The sequence below is a fragment of the Ailuropoda melanoleuca genome, chromosome 11 (assembly GCF_002007445.2).
Source record: "Ailuropoda melanoleuca isolate Jingjing chromosome 11, ASM200744v2, whole genome shotgun sequence".
Classification (NCBI taxonomy): domain Eukaryota; kingdom Metazoa; phylum Chordata; class Mammalia; order Carnivora; family Ursidae; genus Ailuropoda; species Ailuropoda melanoleuca.
Window position 1 is genome coordinate 27,684,692 of NC_048228.1, and position 13,028 is coordinate 27,697,719.

General features: G+C 41.5%; 1 protein-coding gene across 5 annotated transcripts in view; it reads left to right on the forward strand.

Moving 5' to 3' along the window:
* Positions 1-546: 546 nt before the first annotated feature.
* MANBA (mannosidase beta) overlaps positions 547-13,028 on the forward strand; it is a 112,940-nt gene continuing 100,458 nt past the window's right edge. For 2 of the 5 annotated variants that reach the window (XM_002916498.4, XM_034671444.1), the window contains exon 1: positions 547-819. In XM_002916498.4, coding sequence (XP_002916544.1) covers positions 643-819 — 177 coding nt within the window. In that variant the 5' untranslated portion in view covers positions 547-642. Of the gene's footprint in view, positions 820-848; positions 1,178-4,194; positions 4,256-10,133; positions 10,205-13,028 lie in introns of those variants that run through there. The other 3 variants (XM_019796686.2, XM_034671445.1, XM_019796687.2) reach the window with 3 other exon arrangements.

The window sequence follows — 13,028 nt, forward strand, 5'->3', positions numbered from 1 at the left end:
CCGGTCCTGGCCCTACGCGGCACGCTGTACACGGACTTTCTCAGCCCTCGAAATGACCCCACGAATTAGGTAATGAGTCACTGTCTTCTCTTTGAAGGGTGGGAGTATGCTCTGAGACCAACCTGCGGAGGGAGCTGCAGGAAGGGAGCGTTACCGCCGCCAGGCAGGCCCCCGCAGTGTGGATGAGGGTCTGGGGAGTTTGGGGGAGTCGAGGGCGGCGAGTGTTTCGGTGTTTCGGTTCTCTGAAGCAGTTAGGGGCCTCTCTAGCTGTCTCGTCATCCTATCGTCTGTGCTTGAGCTCCCCGAGGCTTTGCGCGCCCCTTGGCCCAGGGATCTGTGCGTCCCCATCGCCCCGCACAGATCCCGCCTCCTGTTCGGACACCGGAGCCGCGGGACTCAGCGCTGAGAAGCGCGCAGACTGCAGAGGCGCCGGCCCGGGACCGAGGTCCGCCGGTCCCCCCGAGCTCCGCGTTCACCGCCAGCCCGCCGCCGCGGGGGAGCCGGGGCGGTCCCAGCCTCTCAGCTGACCTGGGGGCGGGGTGGGGGGCGGGGCCCGGACCCGGAGAGCTACAGCCCCGGCTTCTGCGGAGGACCCATGCTTCCGCGGCCGCTGGTACTCGTGGCGCCGCACCTGCTCTCGCTATGCGTCTCCGCCTGCTTCTCCTGCTAGCCCTGTGCCAAGCGGACCCCGCGGCCTTGGGGCGCAGCCTCAGCTTGCGGGGAAGCTGGAGGATCCGCAGCGGGAATGGCTCGCTGGAGCTGCCGGGGAGGGTCCCCGGTTGCGTGCACAGCGCCCTGTTGAAGCGGGGCCTCATCCAGGTACTGTGTGCGGCCGCCCCGCCGGAACCTGCAGCCGCGTGCCCCTCGTGGTGAGAGGCGCCCGGGAACAGCTTGGCAGCCCCTAAGCCTTAGGCTGTGTTCCTGGGTTTGGCCCTCACTTTCCCTTTGCGTCTTGGGGTCTGGGGCGGGGCGGTGCTGAGGCGGTTCATCCGCTGCTGGCGGAGAGCACCTCTGGGGCCCGGGCTTGCTGGAGCCGGACCAGCCCCGTCTGGGACATCACTAATTCTGGAAGCGGAAGTTCACGCAGGGCGCGCAGTACTTCTACTGGCGGTTTTCCTGTTGCAACAGTTCTCCGCTGAAGAGTGTGCAGAAGGACTTCTCACCGACAAAGCATAAGGCAGGGGCTTACTGTTTTACTATATGGACACTTCAGGGGACAGTAGTTGTGCTAAGTGTTAGCTATATTCAGTAATGCCTTAGTTTTTCTCTTTCGCTTGTAGACCTCAGGGAGTCAGATTGATGCCACCCTCCTAGGGTGAGGAGAATGAGACGTAGGAGTGTAAGGTTCGGATTATTAGGACTAGCATAAAGGCTAAATAATTTTTAAGGCAGATTAGGATATGAAGATGGATGCTGTTACCTCTCAGGGCACGTGATTTTGTGTGTGTGTGTGTGTGTGTGTGTGTGTGTGTGTGTGTGTTAACAGATACTCCAATTTCTAGACTCCTTGTGGAGGACAGTTTCCTATTTGGTTGCCTTTGTGCTTGGGTTTGCAAACAGGCTTTTCCACCTTCCACTGTTTATGTGCACTGTTGCATCAGCTGCATGTGGCTTTCCCATTCTTTAGTCATTCTTGCCTGGGACAAGATGTGGATGATATGGAGTTATGGAGCCCAGAGAAGTTAGAGAATTTAGATCACACGGCAACTAAGTGGCAGAAGTGGAATTCTAGCCCAGGCTGGCCTGACTGCATTCCATAACCTGGGTTCTCAACTTTACTACCTTTACCCTGGTGTTTTGAAAAATTATAATATTCCTGTTGGTGACTATGAAGAATATCATTCACAGTTTACTTAAATGACAGGATCATCCAGTAGGGTTATGCAGAATTTCTGATCTGGTACGCATTAAATTTTTTCAAGAGATATCAGAAAGGAAGTGAATCTTGTAAATGACACCACAGTCCAGTTTATTTTTAAAAATAACTGATTTTCAAATTTAGGTACTTAAACTACTTTAAGTTAGCAAAGTACTTGTGACATAGGCTACACGTGACCTCGGTACCCCGTGACTTCCCTCTCGCATGCTTTGAGAATGCCTGTGTTTATTTTGCAGGCCTCTCCTTGCCTTATTTTACTGAAAAATTAAGGGCAATGAGAAATAATTAGTGACTTTAGCAAATCAGATGATTATTCCATGTTATAAGGCTACATATTAAGAAACAGTGTTTGGTTACTAGCTAATGAGAAGGGGGTTGCTCAGAGCATGAAAAAACTGACTTTTCCTCATGGAAGTAATTTACAATGTTTGTTAAATATGTTCAGAAATTCCTAGAAAAACTAAGTTCAATAAGGTAGATGTGGTTTTTAAATGGTAGTGGGATGAGAGGTTGGGGAGGCTTTTGGGGATTGGGGAGCTCTGGACCTTATCATCAGCAACATCAGTAATACTGAGTAATGTGCTGCTGTTATTCCACTTGCTTTATCACAACTTCCCTTTTTGGTGTTGGCCTCAGGAAATATTCTATCGTTTAGAGCAGATACTGGCCGCAATACCGTGTTTACACGAGAACTTGAAATATGTTTTGCCAAAGTTATTTACTTACTCATTCACCTAATTATCTTGTAAGTATTTATTCAGTACTTCCAACATAGCAGGCACTATGGAGAGTGCTTGAAACTGAGTGGTGAAGAAAACAAACTCTTTGTCCCAATAGGCATTCTAGCAGAGGAGATAGACAATAAACAAATTAATAGATAATATAATGGCAAGCCGTGTGTGGAAAAGAAAGAAAGCCGATTAAAGGAAGCAAGGGTAGAAGGCTAGTTGGGAAGGACTGCGATTAGAATAAAGTGGCTAAAGATAGCCATTTTGATAAAGTGACTTTTAAGCAGAGATCTTTTTTTTTTTTAAAGATTTTATTTATTTATTCGACAGAGATAGAGACAGCCAGCGAGAGAGGGAACACAAGCAGGGGGAGTGGGAGAGGAAGGCAGGTTCATAGTAGAGGAGCCTGATGTGGGGCTCGATCCCATACCGCTGGGATCATGCCCTGAGCCGAAGGCAGACGCTTAACCGCTGTGCCACCCAGGCGCCCCAGAGATCTTTTTGATAACGTCAGTTTTAAGAAGAAGTGGATTCCCAGCAATGAGGGAAAAAGACAAGAATGGAGAGGGGAGAGCCCTTGAGGTGGGAACGTGTTTGACAAGTTCTAGAAATAGTAAGCTGGCCAGTGTGGCTGGAGCCCTGTGAGCCATGGGGGAATGGCACGTAAGGTAGATGGTGCGGGGTTTGTAGGCCATGGTACACACCTTGTATTTTATTCTGCATGTAGTGGGGAAGCTATTGGGACTTTGGAGCATAGACTTGCATAAATGTATCTGCCTGTTAGAAGGTCATTTTGGCTGTGTGAAGACCACAGTGCAACAGAATGGTAGCATGGACACTAAGTAGAGGACTGTTGCCCTCAAATGGTTAGGAGATGACTTCCTGCTTGGACCAAGATGGTAGTGGTGAAATGGTGAGAAATCGTGTGAGAATATATTTTAAATGTAGAACTAACAGGATTTGTTCAGTTGGATTTGTCAATCAATTGGGTGTGAGGTGTGAAAGAAAGAGGAGTCAAAGAAAACTAGAGGATTTTTTGGTCGGAGCAGTTAGTTAAATAGAATTCATCTTTACTGAGAGGCTCCTGTGGCCAGCCTTGGGTGTTTCATGGGTGACCGTCTGTGTTTCCCATACAGAATCTAAATCTGAGGTGTCTTCGAGAGCCTTTGGGCTCCCTGATAAAGGTTATCATTCATTCATTCAGCCTATTATACCACACACTAAGGTATGCATTACAAAAAAAAGGAAATGAGTAAGACTCAGTTCCTATCTTGTGAGAGGTCACATTCTTGTGAGGCAGAAAACCTAACTAATCGCCATACGGTACACTAAGTGCTTGGATAAGGGGACTCGTTAAGAATGTTCTCAGCTTTCCTGTGCAATTCCTCAGTGCTGCAAGTTTGAAAAGCTTTTTAAAAAATTTTTAAAAAAGATTTTATTGATTTATTTGTTTGTTTGTTTATTTATCAGAGAGAGAGAGAGAACACAAGCAGGGGAACGGCAGGCAGAGGGAGAAGCAGGCTCCTCGCCAAACAAAAGGAGGTGGATGCCGGGCTCGATCCCAGAACCCTGGGATCATGACCTGAGCTGGAGGCAGATACCCAACTGGCTGAGCCACCCAAGTGTCTCACATTTTTCTTTTTTTTAGGTAAGAGATATTCTCAGTGTGCCAAAATTAGAAAATATAGATGAGAAGAAGAAAACTCGGAAACCTGGTTTTCAGAGATAACTACTATTAAAATTTAAAAATATACTATATCCATTCAGAACTTTTCTGTCTCTACACATTTTTGATAATTATTTAAATATAGAGTCTAACAACTCTTTTATAAAGAATATTTTTTATAGTTTTACATATGATAAACGTATTTCTACAAACCATGTTTAAGTGCTCTTTTTGATTTCATTGTGTATATTTGCTACCATTTATAATCACTCACTCACTGTTGGATAGTTATCTGACTCAGTGTTTTCTGTTCTTTGATGAAGATCCTTTTAACTAGATTTTAGTGTATATCCTGATTTTCTTAGACAGTTCTTAGAAGTGCAATTGCTGATTCATAGGGTATGCACTTTTTCAGTCTTTTAATATGAAGTTCTAAGTTTTTCTCAATGAAAACTGTAACACACTCCCATTATCATTTTATCAGAGTGCTCATTTTAGGTGCTAGATTTGGACATTATTTAATTAATTTATTTTTTACAAAGATTTATTTATTTATTTTAGAAAAAGAGTGCAGTCACATGTGAGCAGAGGGAGTGGCAGAGGGAGAAGGAGAGAGAGAATCTCAAGCAGACTCCCTGCTGAGCAGGGAGCCTGTGGAGGGGGTGGCTCAATCCCACAACCCTGAGATCATGACCTGAGGCAAAATCAAGAGTGGGACACTCAACTGACTGAGCCACCTAGGTGCCCCATTTGGACATTATTTTAAAAAGCAAAGCCAAACACAATTTATAGTAAGACTGAACATCTTTCTTATGTTTATGTCAGTTTATTGGTGATTTGGGGTTACTTGCTTGTGTTCTTTATTTTTCTGTTGGCTAGTCATCTTAAAGTACAGATTTGTTAGACCTCGTTATATATTTTCAAAAATGTCTCTTTTGTTAATGATGTATTTTGTCATATAGTTGTTTTAAAGTTTTATATATTGAAATCTTGTAAGTTTTTTCCTTTAATGATTGTTTCTGTCTTCGATGTTATACTTTAAAAGTAATTCCTTTTTCCCCTATTAAATAATTTACAATTATTTCCTTTTATAAGTATCTTCATAATTACATATTTGAAATATTGATCCATTTGAGTTTTTCAGATGGTTAGTTTTTTATATCCCATAATTTAACAATTTCTCTTTTGTTCACTGATATAAAACATTATTTTTTCATGTATGAAATTCTCGCATACTGACAATTTTCTTATTCCCCCTCTTAAAATTATTTTTTGAAGAATTATAAATGTTTAATGCTTCTTGAACAAAAAATTGATGCACAAAAATATAAAATATAAAGAACAAGGGCATACTACAAAGCAGAAGTAACCACTGTAAAATTTTTTATGTGTATCTTTCCATTTTTTTAAGTATATACAAATACAATAATATAAAAATGAAATCAATTCCTGACATGGTATTGTAAGTACTTCTTCATTTAAAATATATGGTGAACATCTTTCTCTAAGTGTCTGTATGTATAGGTCTAGAATAATTTTTAATAAATGCATAGACTCCATTATGAAGATACGCACATATTTGAAATCACTTAAAAGTGGAAGAAAATATATTATATATATATATATGAATATATGCATATACTAAAAAATGGTAGGCACCAAATTCTTAGGACTTTTTCTCTAAATTTTATGACTATCTCATATCCTTCTTATATAATTGGGACAGATGATCAGAGAAGATTTTTTAGATATGTAAATTTGTAAAATATAAATGTTAAGATTATATCATGGTAACTCACATGGTAACCCTGTGATTGATAAATTAGTCTTAATCATTCTGTCCTAGGAGCTGTCATTCTATTCTAAGAGCCATAAGTCTGTCCATGGAGGCCCTAATCTACTGATTATCACTCATAAATAAATTCTAATAAAATATGTGCACCAGTGTGGATAAATGTATATTTTTGTACTCTTGAAGTAGCCAAGAGACAATTGCCATGTAAATATACTTTTAAGACCTTTGTGTTATGGTAAATTTCAAACAAACACAAAAAAGAGTAGCGAAATGAGCTCCCATTTACCCATTACCTTGGCTTCAACACAGTTCATTTTGTTTCTTCCTCCATTCACTATGCCTCCCCTTATTTAGACATCACATCATTTCATCCTCACATATTTCACTGTCGATCTCTAAGTATAATACCATTATCACCCGTATGAATATTTTTGTTGTGTTTCAGAGGGGGAAGTCTCATGATATGGTCCAAAATGACCAAATATAAATTTATCCGTAAATAGAAGGTACTTTTTCTGGTGTCTGTACTCACTTACTACGAAAGACTTAAAAATGGAATATTTGATTGTATTTGATAATTTTATGGTGCGAAATGATCTCAAAAGCTTCTAGAAAAGGAATCATTGAAAGATCTGTATTTGCTTAAATGATGAGTGACATTAAGGAGGTAAATTAGCTTAGGACTCTGTATTTGAAGTTTAAATTTGAGCAGAAATAGTCATTCAGTTTTGGGGAAGAGAGAACCATGAGGTTTTTAAACCACCGCTGCCTTCTTCTCCCCCTTCTTCCTCCTCTTCTTCTTCTTCCTCCTCTTCTTCTTCCTCTTCCCCTTCTTCTTCTTCTTCTTCCTCCTCTTCCTCTTCTTCTTCTTCTTCTTCTTCTTCTTCTTCTTCTTCTTCTTCTTCTTCTTCGTTTGATGCCTTGTTGGGTGTGTTTAGGGCATAAAAGTGTTTGCTTGTCATGGCCCAACACTGGGAATCAAAGGAACATCTGACAGTTGAATCTTTAGGTAAGAGCTGGTTGGTCTTTATAATGTGTAAGTCTACATATCAACCTAGACTATGAAATTCATTTTTGTATAATAATGATTTCATGTCTTCCATGTGCAGTGCACTCTCCTTGACCCTCTCAGGTGCAGCTGGTCATATAATTGCCACCACAACCCTGTGAAGAAGGTTATTGTTAGTTACTCTAACTGAGGCTCAGAGAGGTTATGGCCTAGGATCATTGCATCTATTAAATGATGGGACAAGGATTCAACACACATCTTTTCACATCCCATATTGCCTGTTGGCAAGAATAAATAGTAATCAGAGAGAACTAATTACTGTTTTAATTTAAAGATGTCCAGTGAAAACAGTGACTGTTCAAAATGTACCACCAAAAGCATCCCATTTGCTCAAAGTTCTTGATAAATGCAAGCAATTCCTGAGGGTCAGTCCACACGTCCCTTCTTCTCTGTTCTCTGTCTCTTGGAAGTCTCTTAGTTTCGGCCATCTGCGCCAGATCTGTGTGGCTCTGGGGGCCAGAGCTGCTCCAGTACCTTGATTTTTAACCCTGTCCTCTCATGATTCGTGGCTGGAAATTTTGCTCCACTCCTCTACCTGAATGTCTTCGTGGAGTATAGAAGACTAATTCCTTTTCTCTCAATTCTCCTAATCCTTAGAGTATAGGATCTATACTACACTCTATACTATCTCCACTATACTATATCTATACTCTCCACTATCGTGGAGTATAGAAGACTAATTCCTCTTCTCTCAATTCTCCTAATCCTTAGTTTCTCTTCTTTTATCCATTTCTAATAAAGCCACCAATATTTTCTCAGTGAATGAGGTCTGGAATATTGATGCCATTCTTGTTTCTTCTCACATATGTTGCTTCCTGTTGGATCTTGTAGGTCCAGCCTACAGCATCTTATAACCATTCCTGCCTAGTCATTGGTACTGCTATCAACCTAGCTTATTGTTTTCCTCTTTAAAAAGAGGTCAACTACTCTTAATGACTTTTAGAAATAGGTAAAGGATATACAATTGGTCCTCGAACTGTGCGGGTCCACTTACACTCGGATTTTTTTCAGTAAATACAGTACTATAAATGTATTTTCTCTTCCTTCTGATTTCTTTAGTAACGTTTTCTTTTTTCTAGCTTTATTGTAGGAATACAGTATATAATACGTACACAAAACATGGTAGCTGACTGTTTATATTACTGGTAAGGTTTCTGGTCAGGAGTAGGCTGTTAGTAGTGAATTAGCAGATTTTTGACTGCATGGGGTTTACGAGCACCATATTGCTAGCTGTAATGATAAAAAAAATTTAAAAGTGTGGCACATAATGAAAGCAAGTCTCCTTCCATCCCTGTCTCTTAGTTTTCTAGTTCCCTTCCACAGAAATAGCACTGTTAACCAGATTCCTGTGTATATTCGTGTATCTTGCGGTACGTGTCTATATACATAATAGATTTATCTACATTTCTCTCCACAGATGATCGTATTCTGTGCGTATTGTTTGGTACTGACTTTTCTCTTTAACTTGACATATCCTAGAAGTCATTTCAGATCAGTAGCTGTAACAGTCATGACAGCTATCATTTGTCGAGTGCTTGCTATATGCAGTGAATGGTTCTAAGCGCTTTCCACATGTTGTTACCTCCTGCGATTTTCATACTGACCCTGGGAGGTACTATTATTACCCCTGCCCTAGAACTGAGAAAACAGAAGTGTAGTGGTGCTGTATGAGCTTCGCAGGACTCCACAGGTATTAGGGTCGAGCTGGGACTTGAACAAGTGTGCTCCCCACTGCTGCTCTTACCTGTCAGCTCCCCTCTCCCCCAGCTTCATCTCAGAGGCAGGAACTATGGTTGTGGATCTGTTCAACTGCCCAACCTTGCTCCCTGAGCAAGTGTGAGCTGTGGCTCCTGTAACCCTTCGTGTCAGTCAAGGCTCTCTTTCCCGTCATTTATGCTGATCTTCCCTGAGTTCTAGCCTGGCACTGTGGAGTGAGCTAAGAACAGCATCTTGTTTCTCCTTCTAAATTCCCCTTTTAAATTCTCTTTGGCCAGAAGACAAGGAGTTTCCTTAACTTGCAACCCATTTTTACCTAGAGCTGTGGTAGGCATGAAGCAGTATTTACTAGTGTGAGGATTTTAGGCAGAAATGATGTTAAGGCCAACCGCAATGTTTTGACTCATGAACTTAAATTAAGGTTTTACCAAATATCTGTGTATCTTAATATATTGTTTACTCAATATATTGTTTACTTTTGCTCATTTTTGAATAAATGTTTTCTTAAACTGTATTTTTTTTGCCTAAGTGTCCAAGAAAATATCTATGTATGAAATAGCGGCAAAGACTTCCCTTTCCTCTTTTTAACTCTATTTGAAGTAATTATATCTGGGATAAAATCAAGCATTGGATTGAAGCAGAATTGGGGAGTGGCAGCTATACCTGGTTAAGGAATTTATGTATCTGTAAGCAGTCATAACAGATGAAGTTCAGAAGCTTACAGAGAAAATGAGACTGATCATGTCGTTTGTATGGTGTGATGCCACATAGTTTGTTGAGATACAGCAAGCATGGTAAATGCCAATTATAAATAAGTAGCACAGACTTTACATAGCATGTTTATCTCCTGGTTCCTGCTTGGTAGGTAGCACTGACATTGTAACTGTTGGTGGCATTTGTGACATTGATGGCAGTATTAGGTAATGATGGAGTGTGTGGACTCTGGAGCCAGACGCCCTGGGTCTGAATCAGTGCTCCAGCCTTGGACTCTTTGTTGATAAATGGAAATGATGATAATACCTCTGCCCTTGGGTCAGGTGATCATCTGGTATGAAAGTGTAAGTGTATGTGGAATGAGGCCCTGTAGGATAGACCTTGTGTTAGACTGAGTTGATTTAGTTCCTGGATGTCCTGCTGAGCTGTGGGACCTCGGGAGTGGAGTCTTTTGGAGCTTTTGTTTCTTCCTCTGTAAATGGTATTTACCGCATATGTTTGTTATGAAGATAAGAGTATGTGAGTACCTATCCTGGACAATAGATGATACTTCTGTTGTTTTTTAGGGCTCCTGGGTTTGCTTAACAACGCAGTGACTTAATGGTTTCTTAGTCATCAGCTGTAACACTGAACTTCTGTAAGCTTCATTTTATTTATTTTTTATTTGTTTTCGGTTTTCAACTTTTTAATCAGTACTGTGAAGGACATCCTAGATGCAAAATGAGACACAACAGAATATTCTTTTCTTCCAGTATTAAAAAAAAATGACGTTCACATATATTTTTATTTATTTATTTATTCATTTATTTATTTATTTATTTATTTATTTATTTTTAAAGATTTTATTTATTTACTTGACAGAGATAGAGACAGCCAGTGAGAGAGGGAACAGAAGCAGGGGGGAGTGGGAGAGGAAGAAGCAGGCTCATAGCACAGGAGCCTGATGTGGGGCTCGATCCCATAACGCCGGGATCACGCCCTGAGCCGAAGGCAGACGCTTAACCGCTGTGCCACCCAGGCGCCCCCACATATATTTTAAAGAAACTTCTATGTGATCAGGGTGGTGACCCTGAATAAAAAAAAAAAAAAAGAACCTCTGATCATGTTCTTGATTTCTTATAATTGCATTTGGAAATTGCTTCCCACAGCTAATAAACATTGTATACAGGCTTCTAAAATGTCCCTACATGCACATTATTATCTTTTTTTTTTTTAAAGCACTCTGGCCTTTTTTTTTTTTGCCAGAACCAATAATTCTGAGAGCCCAAACTAAAAAAGTGGTAAAAGGAAAAATACTAGGCTCTACAAATGTCCCAGGATTTGTCTTTAAATGGAGAAAAATTTAAAAAAACACATGGAGCTTTCTAAATCATCTTTAACAAGCTACCTTGGGAGTTCCGTTCAAAAATAGAAGTTGATGCACTAAAACAGATGTTTCAGTGTAGCTTTAAAAATCTTTGTAAGTACGACCGTTTGGAAGGATGACCCTGGGTCAGAAGGTTTGTTCCTGTGCAGCTGCAGTAGAAACACACGCCTCAGCTCCGTTGTCATAATTGCCGCTGTCATTTCCTCCAGCGTAGCAGTCGTAAACACTCTGGCCTTCCATATCCATATCCTCTGGGTCATCATACCTGCCACCCCCATAGCCCTGGTCCCCACCACCAGGTGGCTGCAACCTTGCCCCGGGGCCCCAAAGGCACCCCCTCCCGTTCCCCTGGCTGACTTGCCAGAGTGATCCGTGTGGATCTGCTGACCAGCCAGAGACTCTCCATTTATGGCTCGCTTGGCACCTGAGACACACTCTGGTTTGGTGAAGGTGATGAAACTAAAACCCCAGGATTGCTGAGTCTCACAAGTCCTTGACAACAGCCACCTCAGAAATAGGGCCAGAGCTGCTCAAGTGGTCTTCCAGAGCCTGCTTATTGGGGTTGAAGTTGAGCCCTCCCACGAAAATCTTCCCTTCTTCAGAAGACATGGTGGTGAGTTTGAGTACTACAAATTAAGCAGAAGGACCAGAAGAGCAGCTTTCTTCGAGGAGCAGAGACACTGGGCTGTTAGCTTTAAATAGGACTCAGAATTTTAATATGAGCAAAGGGGGTCAGACCACTCTGGAATTAAATTACGTTGGTTGCTTAGCATTTGGAATGGTTATTATAAATATAATCTAAGCTTCTGCAATCTTTATTTTAGGGAGGGTAAGATATTTTCCCTTCGAGGAAATTTTTTTAGTAGACTCTATCTTTTGGAGTAATTTTAGGTTCACAGCAAAATTGAAAGAAATACAGACATTTCCATATACACCCCCTACACACACATGCACAGCACCCCCACTATCAGCATCTGTCCACCAGAGTGGTACATTTGTTGTCATGAGTGAGCCTACACTGACACATCATTATCACCATATGTATATAATTTATATTAGAGTTCACCCCTGGTGTTGTATATTCTGTGGTTTGACAAATTTATTGTGACGTGTATTCACCATTATAGTATCATTTAGAGGAGTTCCACTACTTCAAAATCTTCTGTGTTCTGCCTCTTCACCCCCCTTCCCTTAATCCCTGGCAACCAGTCATCTTTTTTTTTTTTTTTAAGATTTACCTATTTATTAGAGAGAGAGAGAGTGGGGGTGGGCAGAGGGAGAGGGAGAAAGAGAATCTCAAGCAGAACCCCCACCGAGATAGAGGCCAGTGTGGGGCTCGATCTCACAACCCTGAGATCATGACCTGAGCTGAAACCAAGACTCAGATGGTCAACCAACTGAGCCACCAGGTGCCCTGCAACCACTGACCTTTTTACTATTAACATGGTTTTGCCTTCTCCAGAGCATCATGTAGTTGGAGTCATGTAGTATGTAGCCTTTTCAGATTGGTTTCTTTCAAGTAAAAGAAAAATTTTAACCTCTAAATTCTGTTGGTTTAGAAAAAATATATCTGCAAAGCTTGCCCTCCTGAACTCAATAAGCAGCTTCCTTCAAGGGACTGGGAGATGGGAAGGGGACTCGTGCCCCACAAGCCAGAACATCAGCCAGCCCACGGCTTAGCAGGACGACCTGTTGCAACTGCATCAGCCTTCACACCTTCCTTCTCATGTTATTTTTAACTGTATTGGACTAAGTCCGCAGTGTAGAGTTATAAATAAGGCTGGGGGGAGACACATGGACAGTCTAATAATTAGGCACTTCTTTAAACCTGTGTCCTTAAATATTTATTCTGTGCTTATTCATTGGAGAGGCTGAGTTGTGTGTGTGTGTGTGTAGAGCAGGAAAGGAAACCAGTTGGCTGGGCCTGGCACACCCCACTTAGCAGAATAAAACCTCACTGTTAATCAGCCGTTAAAAGTCAGTTTGGTGATTATCAGTTGTTACTAAATCTCATTAACTACACCCTTCCCTACTAGCTTATTAAAATACTTCTTCCAGGGGCGCCTGGCTGGCTTAGTCGATAGAGCATGTGACT